This window comes from Oncorhynchus nerka, linkage group LG22 (assembly GCF_034236695.1).
Source record: "Oncorhynchus nerka isolate Pitt River linkage group LG22, Oner_Uvic_2.0, whole genome shotgun sequence".
NCBI lineage: Eukaryota > Metazoa > Chordata > Actinopteri > Salmoniformes > Salmonidae > Oncorhynchus > Oncorhynchus nerka.
Window position 1 is genome coordinate 41,815,646 of NC_088417.1, and position 14,437 is coordinate 41,830,082.

General features: G+C 41.2%; 1 protein-coding gene across 2 annotated transcripts in view; it reads left to right on the forward strand.

Annotated features, from left to right (window-relative positions):
- Nucleotides 1-14,437, forward strand: part of LOC115105188 (nuclear receptor-binding protein 2-like) — a 74,379-nt gene that overhangs the window by 39,460 nt on the left and 20,482 nt on the right. For both annotated transcript variants that reach the window (XM_029626898.2, XM_029626899.2), the window contains exon 2: nucleotides 13,426-13,548. In XM_029626898.2, coding sequence (XP_029482758.1) covers nucleotides 13,426-13,548 — 123 coding nt within the window. The remainder of the gene's footprint in view (nucleotides 1-13,425; nucleotides 13,549-14,437) is intronic.

Here is a 14,437-nt window from a genome sequence, read left to right on the forward strand (position 1 = left end):
GGGGCATTCATTCCAAAACCAAACAAAAATGTCCACAAGGCCAACAACACATTAACATTCCTGCTTCAACTATGTTTTTTTCCCCGGAGTAAAACCAGACTCTCTTAAAGCTAGAGATGCCATGCAACTGTAACCCAAGGACCAATGGTGTTTTTGACCTCTTATTTTGATAAGGTTTCCTACCCTAAACACAAATCAAGGCAAATGTGAAACAAACAGAAGACTGTCAGGTCAGGGATATGAACAATGAACATCTAACCTTAACCTTATTATTTGCCTGGTAGTCCCTTAGTGCCCTCCAAGTTCATCCTCTCTCTCATTGTTGTCCATAATCTTTGCCATGGCGGCACAAAACTAACCACCGCCTCAATATAAATAACTCCTGTGATCCATGCTCAAGGGATTATAAGAGGTTTTCATTTTCTAATTTGAATGTGTGTCTTGTTCTTGCAGCCTGGTGAGAAGTAAGCAGGTCTTTTGCCTGCAGGGACCAGAGTAGAGAGTAAAATGTGACTCAACACCAATCGACTGTCTGTTAATTAAACATGCTTTGGCTTCTGTGAATGGCCTGCTGCTATGAACTGGTGAGACATAACTTTACGAGTGCAGTAGGCTCCTTTAGTGGACAGCTCAGGGAAATTGGCATTGGATGTTTATAAAAGACTGATTGTAGTAGCGTGTACACCCCTTGGCCCGTGCTTGGACAGACAATTTGATCCTGCTTTGCCTTTCATTCTGCTAATTTGAATGGACAGTCCTCTGTCACACAATCTGAAATCATAGTGCTCTTTGGCCAACATGCAGTTGTTTGGCATTTTGAACACGCTTTGTCTTCCATTGCATTTCATAGTGTCAGTTAGCCTAGCGGTTAAGAGCGTTGGGCCAGTAACCAAAATGTCGCTGGTTCGAATCCCCGACCTAGCCAGGTGAAAATTCTGTCTGTGCTCTTGAGCAAGGCACTTTATTCTAATTGCTCCTGTAAGTCGCTCTAGATAAGAGCATCTGCTAAATGACTAAAATGTCAATCTAAAAATTATGCAAACGTAATAATGGACACTTTAAGCATCTCTCACACAATTTTTTATTTTTATTTTTTTATTTCACCTTTATTTAACCAGGTAAGCAAGTTGAGAACAAGTTCTCATTTACAATTGCGACCTGGCCAAGATAAAGCAAAGCAGTTCGACACATACAACGACACAGAGTTACACATGGAGTAAAACAAACATACAGTCAATAATACAGTAAAAAAAAACAAGTCTATATACAATGTGAGCGAATTAGGTGAGAAGGGAGGTAAAGGCAAAAAAGGCCATGGTGGCAAAGTAAATACAATATAGCAAGTAAAACAATCTTCGGTCAACATGTTGCCTAACAGCCAGTCAAACTCCAAGCTGTCAGTCCAGTGTGTTACTCAGTCTCTGATTCAGAGGGGTTGGGTTAAATGCGGAAAACACATTTCAGTTGAAGGCATTCAGTTGTACAGCTGACTAGGTATCCCCTTTCCCTTTCATCACACTGCCTCCCAGGGTAAGGGATACAACGGATACCCATCAATCATGAGCACAAGCACTACACTGCCAAAGGACACACTCACTCCCTCAACTGTCTCTTTTTTCTCCCTCGTCTCCCTCCCTTTGTCTCTCCATCCCTCTCTGCATAGGGTCAACATAACAAGCTCAACACGAGTTACTAAACTAATTACAACCATAAAACAAAAAAATCCATGTCAGAGATTTTTTCATTAAGTTAAATACTTTCCTAGACGCACTCAGATATGTGTTTTTTATTTAGTCCGCTTACACGAGAAAGAACATTTAAACAAAACTTGAAACATATTCAAGTGAGTGCCTGGCTTAATTTTTGTTTTTTTATGTGATCGATGGTTGGCTCCAAGCACGCTTTCATTAATTTTCACAAGAGAATAAGAATGGAGCACATTCCTTCCCTTTTCAGATATTGTGCAGACCTTTTACATTATTTTCTATGTTTCTAATGGACTGTAACATATTGTCAGATTTTAGGCGTGTGCTTGCTTTATTTTGAAAGATAAGATGGGTGTGAGATAATGCCAGTTGGATGTGACCAACATTCACTTCTTGCACGCCACCAAAACTCTGTCCAAGCTGCTCTTCTTACAGTAACTGGCCACTGTGTCAAATAGTGCAAACTTGTCTTTGCTAAACTGGCCAAGCCAAGCTGTAGGCTTTCACCCTGGTTACCTCTTACTTTCTCTTCCTGGCACAGTGCTGAACTTGTTTGACCTCTTGAGGTTTGCCTCTGAGGTTTTGCAAGGGGTTCAGACTCAGAACCTGTTGTTCCTCCTCCCCCTCCTCCTCCTCTGTAGTGGCCTTTTTAAACAGGCAATAAGTGTGATTTTACAAACATGAATTGGATAATCCAGTGGGCAGCAATTACCCCTCTTTATGGAGAACTTGCATACATGGGTGGACTTTGCCAGGCTCTAATAAGCCTCTCCGGGAACAAAGTAAATCTCAGATGTTTTTAAGTAGTGGGACAGGTGCCAGATTCAGGTCAAAGCAAGCACTCATCCCATTAGCCCATTAGCCTGGCTGCCGTACCGATCGACTGACTGGGCCGTGTAGAAGTCTCACCCAGTTCTAACCATTCTTTCTGGAATTTGACTGTTTGTGTTCATAAATAATAACACATTTCTGAGCAATTCATCTTTGTTTTGTAAACCTGCCATTTTTATATTTTATTCCAATTTTAATTGGCTGCTGCCAGCATTGACAAGGTGCAAATGAATATATTTAGCCTGAAAGGGCTCCAACTGCAGAGCAGTGTCTGATTTCCACCCAAATGTAATAATCATAAAGGCCCTGCTTCTGGTTCTCTCATGAAAGTTTACGGTCTTGGAAGGCATAAACACCCATTTGATTTAGTGTTGTTGCCTGCATTGGAGATCTAGTTCAGCACTTTAAGTGGTGATTGGCAAATGCCGCTAAAAGTGGTATGCAGTGAACATGATCTCCATAATATTGCGTTGTACCTGGCCTCTCAGAGCATGAAAGTCACATTGGTCTTCATAAAGCTCTAATGCATGATGTATTAATTATGTGCTTATTGGAGTCGTGCTCATTGAAGTTGTAGAATGTGTGAAAGAAGCTGTATATCATTTGATATACAGTGGGGTCCATAATTATTGGCACCCTTGGTAAAGATGAGCAAAGAAGACTGTATAAAATAAACAATACAAATACTGAGCTATGTTCCATGCTCAAAACAATTATATTATTTTATAATAATACAATTGCTGAAGTAATAAATAACAAAATATGGGTTAAGATTATTGGCACCCCTGGTTTTAGTACTCCAGCACCGTTGCGAGGATAATGAGTCTGAGCCTTTTTATAAGATGTTTTATGAGATTGGAGAACACATTGGGAGGAATCTTTGACCATTCTTCCAGACAGAATCTTTCCAGATCTTTGATATCCTTCGTCTGTGCGTATGGACTGCCCTCTTCAATTCAAACCACATGTTTTCAATGGGGTTCAAGTCTGGAGTCTGAGACTCTTATGGACTGCCCTCTTCAATTCAAACCACATGTTTTCAATGGGGTTCAAGTCCGGAGACTGAGATGGCCATTGCAACATGTTGATATTGTGGTCAATTAACCATTTATTTGTGTATTTTGATGTGTGCTTGGGGTTATTGTCTAGCTGGAAGCCTCCTGGCAGGGGCAAACAGGTTTTGGGCTAAAATGTCCTGCAACTTGGTAAAGTTAACCAGGCTATTGATTTATTTAACATTTTTCTTTACAAAATTAAACAGTTTATACTTTGTCAATATACATTTTTATATAACCATCCCCAACTGAGCATAGATTCCATATTGCTTGACCGAGCAACTCAGAAATCAGTTTGAAATATAGCTCTCCCTGTTAAGGTTTTCTTGCGGTGAAAGAGAGGCGGACCAAAATGCAGCGTGGTTATTTTGATACATGTTTAATAAAATATAAACATGAACAATACAAAACAATAAACGTAACGTGAAAACCTAAACAGCCTATACTGGTGCAAACTAACACAGAGACAGGAACAATCACCCACGAAACACTCAAAGAATATGGCTGCCTAAATATGGTTCCCAATCAGAGACAACGATACACACCTGCCTCTGATTGAGAACCACTCCAGACAACCATAGACTTTTCCAGATAACCCCACTATACCACAATCCCAATACCTACAAAAAAAAACAAGACAAAACACACCACATAATTAACCCATGTCACACCCTGGCCTGACCAAATTAATAAAGAAAACACAAAATACTAAGACCAGGGCGTGACACTCCCTTTAATCTTTTCAACAAACAATTGTTAATGGATAATGCATTTTTAAACACACATTCCCTTCACCTCATTGTTTTGAGATGCTGATATGAATTGAGCAGGTGGATGACCTCTTATCAGGCTACACAGCACCCCCTAGATTGGAAGAAACCCGACTAAGTACTGTACTGATCCTCACTAAAGTACTGTACCGACCCTACTGTTCAGTTGTGTGGTCAGGTGCCACACAGAGGGATTTACGGAAATTGCAGTTGGCTCAGAACAGGGCAGCACGGCTGGCCATTGGATTTTTAAACCTGTCCAAATAGAATACTCTGTCCCTGTCAACTTCATCCATAGATAGACAATCTCTCAAGTTTCACCTGATCATTTTCTTGAAGGCCATGTCAAGGATGGAATGTACGAGAGCAAGGCTAGATGAAAGATCTTAAGCCCTGAGTCAGTAGACACAAAGCTGTACCATAACACAGAGTTGTTGGACACCATACAATCAAAACACACTGGGAAGCCTTGTTGATGTTGCCTTTGCTCCTGCGAGCTTGAGTGGGAAGTGGAGACGGCAAGATTCCTCATCATTTCCCAAACACAAAACAATTTGGGGATTTGGGAGACGTTGACAGTATAGAGCCACTTAATTCAACCATTTAAAAACACACAACTTCAAATGTGCTTACATCAACAATGAAAAGATTTGTCTACAGATTTTAATTGTAACAACATGGGCTTTACCGGTCCTACAAAAGCTCTGAAAAATATTTAATGTCTTCTGTTCCATGAAAATGTATGGAATACTCCCCCCCTCCCATTTGTGATCCATGAAAGCGTGATTACTCTTCTCTCTTTGTCTGCTGTGTCCAGTGTGTTGTACTTCTTCAAGTACCAGGGTTACAAGTAGAGGTCGACCGATTAATCGGAATGGCCGATTAATTAGGGCCGATTTCAACTTTTCATTACAATCGGAAATCTGTATTTTTGGACACCGATTTGGCCGATTTATTATTATTTTTTTAACATAATTTTTTTACACCTTTATTTAATCTTTATTTAACTAGGCAAGTCAGTTAAGAACACACTTATTTTCAATGACCTAGGAACGGTGGGTTAACTGCCTCATTCAGGGGCAGAACGACAGATTTTCACCTTGTCAGCTCGGAGGATCCAATCCTGCAACCTTACAGTTAACTAGTCCAACGCTATAACCACCTGCCTCTCGTTGCACTCCACAAGGAGACTGCCTGTTATGCGAATGCAGTAAGCCAAGGTAAGTTGCTAGCTAGCATGAAACTTATCTTATAAAAAAACAATCAATCATAATCACTAGTTAACTACACATGGTTGATGATATTACTAGTTTATCTAGCGTGTCCTGCGTTGCATATAATTGATGTGTATCATTGCTCCAATGTGTACCTAACCATGAACATCAATGCCTTTCTTAAAATCAATACACAGAAGTATATATTTTTAAACCTGCATATTTAGCTAAAAGAAATCCAGGTTAGCAGGCAATATTAACCAGGTGAAATTGTGTCACTTCTCTTGCGTTCATTGCACGCAGAGTCAGTGTATATGCAACAGTTTGGGCCGCCTAATTTGCAGGGTTTTTCGTAATTATGACATAACATTGAAGGTTGTGCAATGTAACAGCAATATTTAGACTTATGGATGCCACCCGTTAAATAGAGTACGGAACGGTTCCGTATTTCATTGAAAGAATAAACGTCTTGTTTTCGAGATGATAGTTTCCGGATTTGACCATATTATTGACCTAAGGCTCGTATTTCTGTGTGTTATTATGTTATAACTAAGTCTATGATTTGATGGAGCAGTCTGACTGAGCGATGGTAGGCACCAGCAGGCTCGTAAACATTCATTCAAACAGCACTTTAGTGCGTTTTGCCAGCAGTTCTTCGCTGTGCTTCAAGCATTGAGCTGTTTATGACTTCAAGCCTATCAACTCCCGAGATTAGGCTGGTGTAACCGATGTGAAATGGCTAGCTAGTTAGCAGGGTGCGCGCTAATAGCGTTTCAAACGTCACTCGCTCTGAGACTTGGAGTAGTTGTTCCCCTTGCTCTGCATGGGTAACGCTGCTTCGAGGGTGGCTGTTGTCGATGTGTTTCTGGTTCGAGCCCAGCTAGGAGCGAGGAGAGGGACGGAAGCTATACTGTTACACTGGCAATACTAAAGTGCCTGTAAGAACATCCAATAGTCAAAGGTTAATGAAATACAAATGGTATAGAGAGGAATAGTCCTATAATTCCTATACTAACTCAAACTTCTTATCTGGGAATATTGAAGACTTTTACTTTCTTCTCCAACACTTTGTTTTTTGCATTATTTAAACCAAATTGAACATGTTTCATTATTTTATGCTAAATTGATGCTTTATTGATGTATTATATTAAGTTAAATAAGTGTTCATTCAGTATTGTTGTAATTGTCATTATTAAAAATCAATTTAAAAAATTGTCCGATTCAATCGGTATCGGCTTTTTTTGTCCTCCAATAGTCTGTATCAGCATTGAAAAATCATAATCGATCGACCTCTAGTGTGTAGTGGTGCTGTCTCTAGTGTTGGGTTTCCCGGCAGTGTATCTATAATCAGGTTATTTCCAGGGAGGCCTGAGATCAGATCTTCAGTCATTTGTGCTGTCTCCCAAATGGCAAACTATTCCCTTTATAGTGCACTACTTTTGACCAGGTCCCATAGAGCTCTGGTCAAAAGTGTGCACTATAGGCTATAGAGTGCCATTTGCGACTCAGCCCTGGTTTCCTCCAGTTAGGGTTTGGAGCAGAGCCAGAGATGGACATCCACAAGCCAATTTATGCCTACTATAAGTGTATCCGGAGTTGGTGTGAAATGCTTAGTATGCATTTTTGACCCCATTCTCACCCCCCCTCCTGCAGCCTAGGTTGCGCCCCCGGCCAGAGGATTGTGGCTGACTGTCTGTGGATTACCTGTGGCTGACTGCTTATGGATTCAACAACATAATTTTTTAAATCAGCTTACTGTTGATCATTACATTTGTTTGACATACATTTTAGATAGCTTTGAGTTATATTAGAATCTGACTAGTTTACTTGTTTATTAGTATTAGGAAATGGACTGGTACAGTGAATGTAAATAGGGCGGCAGATAGCATAGTAGTTAAGGTTCAAGTCCAAGAGTTACTAGGTGAAAAATCTGTCGATGTTCCTTTGAGCAAGGCGTATAACCCTAATTGTACCTGTAAGTCGCTCTGGATAAGTCGTTTCCTAAATGACAAAAATAAATAAATAAACAAGCATTTTGAATATGGGTATTTCCATGTAAAAAGCCCCATGAGCATTAACATGTGAAGTTCATAGGAGCATATCAAATTTGGTGTCAAATGAAAGCTAAGAGTCTATATTTGTGAGAAATGACGGTATATATAAATGTTTCTACCATTCTCCATCCCAAACATTTGTAATAAACAAAGGTTTTGATTTCTGGTCAAACAGACGGAAAAGGGCTTAGAAACCATCTACCAGAAAAAGTCTTAAAAGGTATTAGAAATACATAAAAACACTAATATTGTAACGGTTTTCTACTATCTCCTCCTCTGACGAAGAGGTGTAGCAAGGATCGGACCAAAATGTGGCGTGTAGATTACGACTCATGTTTAATGAAAAAACACACTAAACACAAACACTACAAAACAATAAACGTAATGAAAACCGAAACAGCCTATACTTGTGTCAACTAACACAGAACAAGGACATCAAGACACTAAGGACAATCACCCACAAAACACTCAAAGAATATGGCTGCCTAAATATGGTTCCCAATCAGAGACAACGATAAACACCTGCCTCTGATTGAGAACCACTCCAGACAGCCATAGACTTTGCTAGATCGCCCCACTAGCTACAATCCCAATACATACCAAAACCCCAAGACAAAACACACCACAATACAAAAACCCCATGCCACACCCTGGCCTGACCCAAACATGAAGATAAACACAAAATACTTCGACCAGGGCGTGACAAATATTAAGACCCCTGCCAACTAATATCAACATTTATATTTCATTTTGTTGAAATGATGTGCCTTCTGTAAGTTAAGAAATAATGCCTAGTGTCATTCTGTTACCAAAAACCCACATATCTTGAAGATATTTTCAAATTTAAATCCCTCATGAGGAAGGTTAATGAAAGTTCACAGAAGTTACAAGTAAAGGTAGACCTACCAATTAGTTAGTGTTTTACTGATAACAATTTGGTTTATGATATATTATGTGATTAAACACATCATTCTGTTACCAAATCAGTAACAGAATGACCCCAAAATCTGTAACAGAATAATTGCAACTGAATTGGCTACCATGGGAATGCCACAGATGTCTCAAAGTATTGAGGGAGCGTGTAATTGGCATGCTGACTGCAGTAATGTCCACCAGCACTGTTGCTGAATTTAATGTTCATTTCTCTACAGTAAGCCACCTTCCACGTCGTATTAGAGAACCTCCACATCCTGCTTCACCTGCGGGATCGTCTGAGACCAGACATCCTGGACAGCTGATGAAACTTTTGGTTTGCACAACCAAATCATTTCTGCACAAACTGTCAGAAACCGTCTCAGGGAAGCTCATCTGTGTGTCGTCCTCTCCAGGGTCTTGACCTGACTGCAGTATGGCGTCGTAACCGACAAACATTTTCTGTTTAAATTTTTTAAAGTAGTCATTGTGCACAGAGTTGTATGGTTTGTTTAAATTTGCAATCAATGTTTTTTGTTTGACATACTTTTAAAGTGGAAAATCATAGTCTCAGTGTCATCATGTTACTGTGAATTGCCCATATCTATCGGACTAAATAGACTTTACAAACAACAGACAGATTTACTGAAATTATTATCATTATCTGATCATATTTTTTTAACACCAAAACATCAACATTAATGTTTTTTTTTTTTTACCTGAACCCAACAACTTTTTCCCCAACCTTAACCCACCTCCCTTCAGCAACCAATCACAGCCTGTTTACTAGTTTCACCCTACCATGATTGAGCACCAAACTCCACCACCCCAACAAACACCCCCAGGAGCACACTCAAGCACAGGGGGCTAACTGTTTCGTAACAGAGGGAAAATAAACAACAGCATCCAAACATGAGTCCCTGTGTAGCCCCAGTAGACATGCTTTATAGTAGCTCAAAGACCATGGAATCCCCAGCCAGCCAGCCGCCCCATTAGTTCCACTATGTCAGAGCATTGTGTTCTTACTTCGCTCTTATTTATAATGTAATCTCCCTACAGCCCCTTTAGACTAGGGCTCTCCGTACTTCAAGTTGGAGAGTATTGGAACCACACTGCAGGTTCAGTTGTGTAATAGATAAAGCAAACCGTGTTAACAAGAACATTTTAACTATGAAATTGATAGGCTGTATACTGTGTATACCCCAGATATTGGTTTTCTCTACAGACATAGCAGTGATATTAAAAGCATCTTGTGCGGTCAACACTGTGTTGCGACCTCACGTAAGGCCTATGCGGTCAAGTCATCATGTGCCAATGCCAATCGCCTACGCACCTTGGGTAGAACGCAGCGCTAGGTGGGCAGAGTATGGGCCAAAGCAGCCTGGGAGGATGCCAATGTGGCAGGCTGCAGTCATCTGGGCTGTATATTTATGGCAGTGGGCACAGCAGGGTGGGTCTGTGGATTGGGTGTGGGCTTGTTGATTAACAATGTGGTAACACCGTGGTGAAAGAGGCCATTTTAAATGTGTTTATAACTACAGTATGTGTAAGCTCTTGCATTTCATGAAGGTGCCTATGGAAATGTCTACTGTGCTGCTACTACTACTACGTAATTACTATTTAAGATATTAATAGTAAATTCAATTATAACTTGAAAGCTTATTTATTTATTTTTTATTTCACCTTTATTTAACAAGGTTGGCAAGTTGAGAACAAGTTCTCATTTACAACTGCGACCTGGCCAAGATAAAGGAATGCAGTTCGACACGAACAACAACACAGAGTTACACATGGAGTAAAACAAACATACAGTCAATAACACGATAGAAAAATAAGTCTATATAGAATGTGAGCAAATGAGGTGAGAAGGGAGGTAAAGGCAAAAAAAGGCCATGGTGGCGAAGTAAATACAATATAACAAGTAAAACACTGGAATGGTAGATTTGCAGTGGAAGAATGTGCAAAGTAGAAATATAAATAATGGGGTGTAAAGGAGCAAAATAAATAAATAAATACAGTAGGGGAAGAGGTAGTTGTTTGGGCTAAATTATAGATGGGCTATGTACAGGTGCAGTAATATGTGAGCTGCTCTGACAGCTGGTGCTTAAAGCTAGTGAGGGAGAAAAGTGTTTCCAGTTCCAGAGATTTTTGTAGATCGTTCCATTTATTGGCAGCAGAGAACTGGAAGGAGAGGCGGCCAAAAGAGGAATTGCTTTTGGGGGTGACCAGAGAGCTATACCTGCTGTAGCGCGTGCTACAGGTGGGTGCTGCTATGGTGACCAGCAAGCTGAGATAAGGGGGGACTTTACCTAGCAGGGTCTTGTAGATGACCTGGAGCCAGTGGGTTTGGCGGCGAGTATGAAGCGAGGGCCAGCCAACGAGAGCGTACAGGTCGCAGTGGGGGGTAGTATATGGGGCTTTGGTGACAAAACGGATGGCACTGTGATAGACTGGGTATTGGAGGCTATTTTGTAGATGACATCGCCGAAGTCGAGGATCGGAATGATGGTCAGTTTTACGAGGCTATGTTTGGCAGCATGAGTGAAGGATGCTTTGTTGCGAAATAGGAAGCCAATTCTAGATTTAACTTTGGATTGGAGATGTTTGATGTGGGTCTGGAAGGAGAGTTTACAGTCTAACCAGACACCTAGGTATTTGTAGTTGTCCACATATTCTAAGTCAGAACCGTCCAGAGTAGTGATGCTGGACGGGCGGGCAGGTGCAGGCAGTGATCGGTAGAAAAGCATGCATTTAGTTTTACTTGTATTTAAGAGCAGTTGGAGGCCACGGAAGGAGGTCTGGAGGGTTGTTAACAGTGTCCAAAGAAAACCGATAGATTACTTTTTGTTTCCATGACTGAGCAGATTTGTGCCATCAGCTGACAGCTAATTTAACAGTTTGTTGAACAGCTAATTTCACCATTTGCGCCAAACCTGTCTCTTTAATCAAACGACAATGTTTTGGTCATTATTATTCAAGAATCTGGCACTTTGCCACACCCATGTGTTAATGTTAAAAACCTCCCACTGCTAAATGGCATATTGTTAGACCTAGCCTATATTGTCATTATCCTTTGTGATCATTATATTATACAAGCCTATCATGTTTTGCTGACGAGCACAGACTGGGGCATTCCACCTCAAAAAGCACAAGAAAAAGATTGTTCTGAAATTGTTTCTGTTAGGAACAGAAAATGTGCATTCCCACAACATTATTTTATTGAAATAAAATGTGATCTCTGAGAAATGAAGCTAATTGATTGCACCCAAATTGGCCATTTGAATTAATAGGATTCCTATAATAGTCAATTAATATATAGTACCTAAAATCCGATTTGGACAAAACTTATTTCTAGGTATGGTACTGCATTGTATGCAAACACCACTTTCAGCTGCCAACTTGCGCCGATTCCAAATATTTCTTCAGCCATTCAAATCCTCCTGCAGCAGGACTATTTTCCTCCTGTACAGGGTGGCTTGAGAAGAGGTGATAATCAAGTATGGCTTATGCCGATTCTGTAAATGCTATTAAGTTTAATGTAAATCTTACACGAGGCATAACACAGCATATCCTGTAAAAGATCAGTGCTGCTCTGGAACACAGGAACACAGACACAAACACAGACACAAACAGTGTTGCTGCTACTCCGTTCTTTTCCCTGACTCAGTGTCCTCAAGTCTGGTAGCACCACATGCCCCTGGCAGTCGACTCCCTCGCCCAAATCTTTCTCTCTCTCTTTGGCTCTGCCCTTCTCTCTCACATCCTATTGCTCAGGATCATTAAGAGACTTCCGGGTATTAACAAGTGGAATGGGTTTGGGTGCATCGTACAATTGAATACTGCAGTAGATGTGTAGCCGTTGAACCTGTCAGGTTTTCTAAGGGTTTCACGGTAACAGCTGATCTTTGTACTGTTCAACATTTTTCTGACTCTATAGAGACAGGAAGGGCAGCCCTCCTGTATCTGTCAAGAACAGGTTCGACCACTCTGGGCCTTACTTTTGCTGCTGTACATCAGGGGAGAAGGGATTGGGATAAGCTATCTCGTGTGCTTAGCTTTGAGCTGCAATGTGTGACTGACTATTCTCTTGCTGGCTGTATTCTGTGCTGAGCAGTCATCTGTGCTGTGTTAATGCATACTCACTGTTCATCTGAGGTGGAAGGAATGGGAGCCCAGGGCTTGTCTGTCTCTGTCTGCTCTGCCAGGCTCTGGAACACAGATACAAACAGTGCTGCTGCTCCGCTCGGAGTCAGTCTGGCCTTTTCCCTGACTCAGTGTCCTCATAAGTCTGATAGCACCACATGCCCCTGGCAGTCGGCTCCCTCGCCCAAATCTTTTTCTCTCTATTTGGCTTTGTCCTTCTTTCTCACATTCTATTGCTCACCCCCACTCCCAATTTCTCTCTCATCCCCTCTCTCCCAATCTCTCTTTTGTTCTCAGTCCCATCCCCCATCCCCCCTCCCCCTTGTCTCGCTCCCCTTGTCTTTTTGCGTCATCATGACACAGATGGTCGGGGCAGCAGGTTTTTTAGCAGTCAGACGTTATGGGACATCAGTGCTATAGAATTTTTGTTTACATAAGATCCATATCTGCCCATTTAATGAATGAAAACCGGTATCCATTCAGGATTTAAAATGGGGATGCACAGCTTTGCAAAACGGCTGGCAATCCTCCCCATGCAGGGTCATTCTAAATCTCCTGTGATGTTTTGCAGCCATAGAGAGCATGGCTGGCTCCGAAACATCTAAATGATTCACGATAATGGCTACATGTAGTAAATTATGTCTGGAACAAGACACATGCTATATTTATGCTTGTTCCTCCTCAGTTATTGCATATGCAGTGCTTGTGAGATCGCTCGTGTGTGTTTGTCTCCCCTGTAGATCAGTCAAGGTAATGTCCCAGGTGTTGAGAGTGCTTCACTGGCCATGGACACAGAGGAGGGAGTGGAGGTGGTGTGGAATGAGGTGCTCTTCAATGACAGGAAGGTCTTCAAGGCACAGGAGGTACGTAAGACAGAAGCTGTGCACCCTATTCCCTATATAGTGCACTACTTTTGACAAGGGTTCATAGGACACTATATGGGGCATAGGGTGCCAATTGGGATGCAGACAAGGTTTCGATTGTCAATGGCTATATGTTCCATTCAGAGGAGGCTGGTGGGAGGGGCTATGGGAGGATGAGCTCATTGTAATGGCTGAATCAATGGAACGGGGTCAAACATGGTTTCCATAGTTCGATGAGTTTGATACCGTTCCATTTATTTCATTCCAGCCATTACAATGAGCCTGTCCTCCCATAGCTCCTCCCACCAGCCTCCTCTGGTTCCATTATATGTACTTTCATTCTCCAGAGAAAGCTCACCAATGGAAGTAGAAGTCAATGAATTATAAGTGCATATTTTGGCAAACCATCTATTACTGTACATACAGTACCAGTCAAAAGCTTGGACACACCTTTTTTAAACTATTTTCTACATTGTAGAATAATAGAGAAGACATCAAAACTATTAAATAACACATATGGAATCATGTAGTATTAAATCAATCAAAATATATTTGAGATTTGAGATTCTTCAAAGTAGCCACCCTTTGCCTTGATGACAACTTTGCACTCTCTTGGCATTCTCTCAACCAGCTTCACCTGGAATGCTTTTCCAACAGTCTTGAAGGAGTTTGCACATATGCTGAGCACTTGTTGGCTGCTTTTCCTTCAGACTGTGGTCCAACTCATCCCAAACCATCTCAATTGGGCTGAGGTTGGGGGATTGTGGAGGCCAGGTCATCTGATGCAGCACCCCATCACTCACCTTCTTTGTCAAATAGTCCTTACACAGCCTTGAGGTGTGTTGGGTCATTCTCCCATTGAAAAACAAATGACAGTCCCACTTTGCAC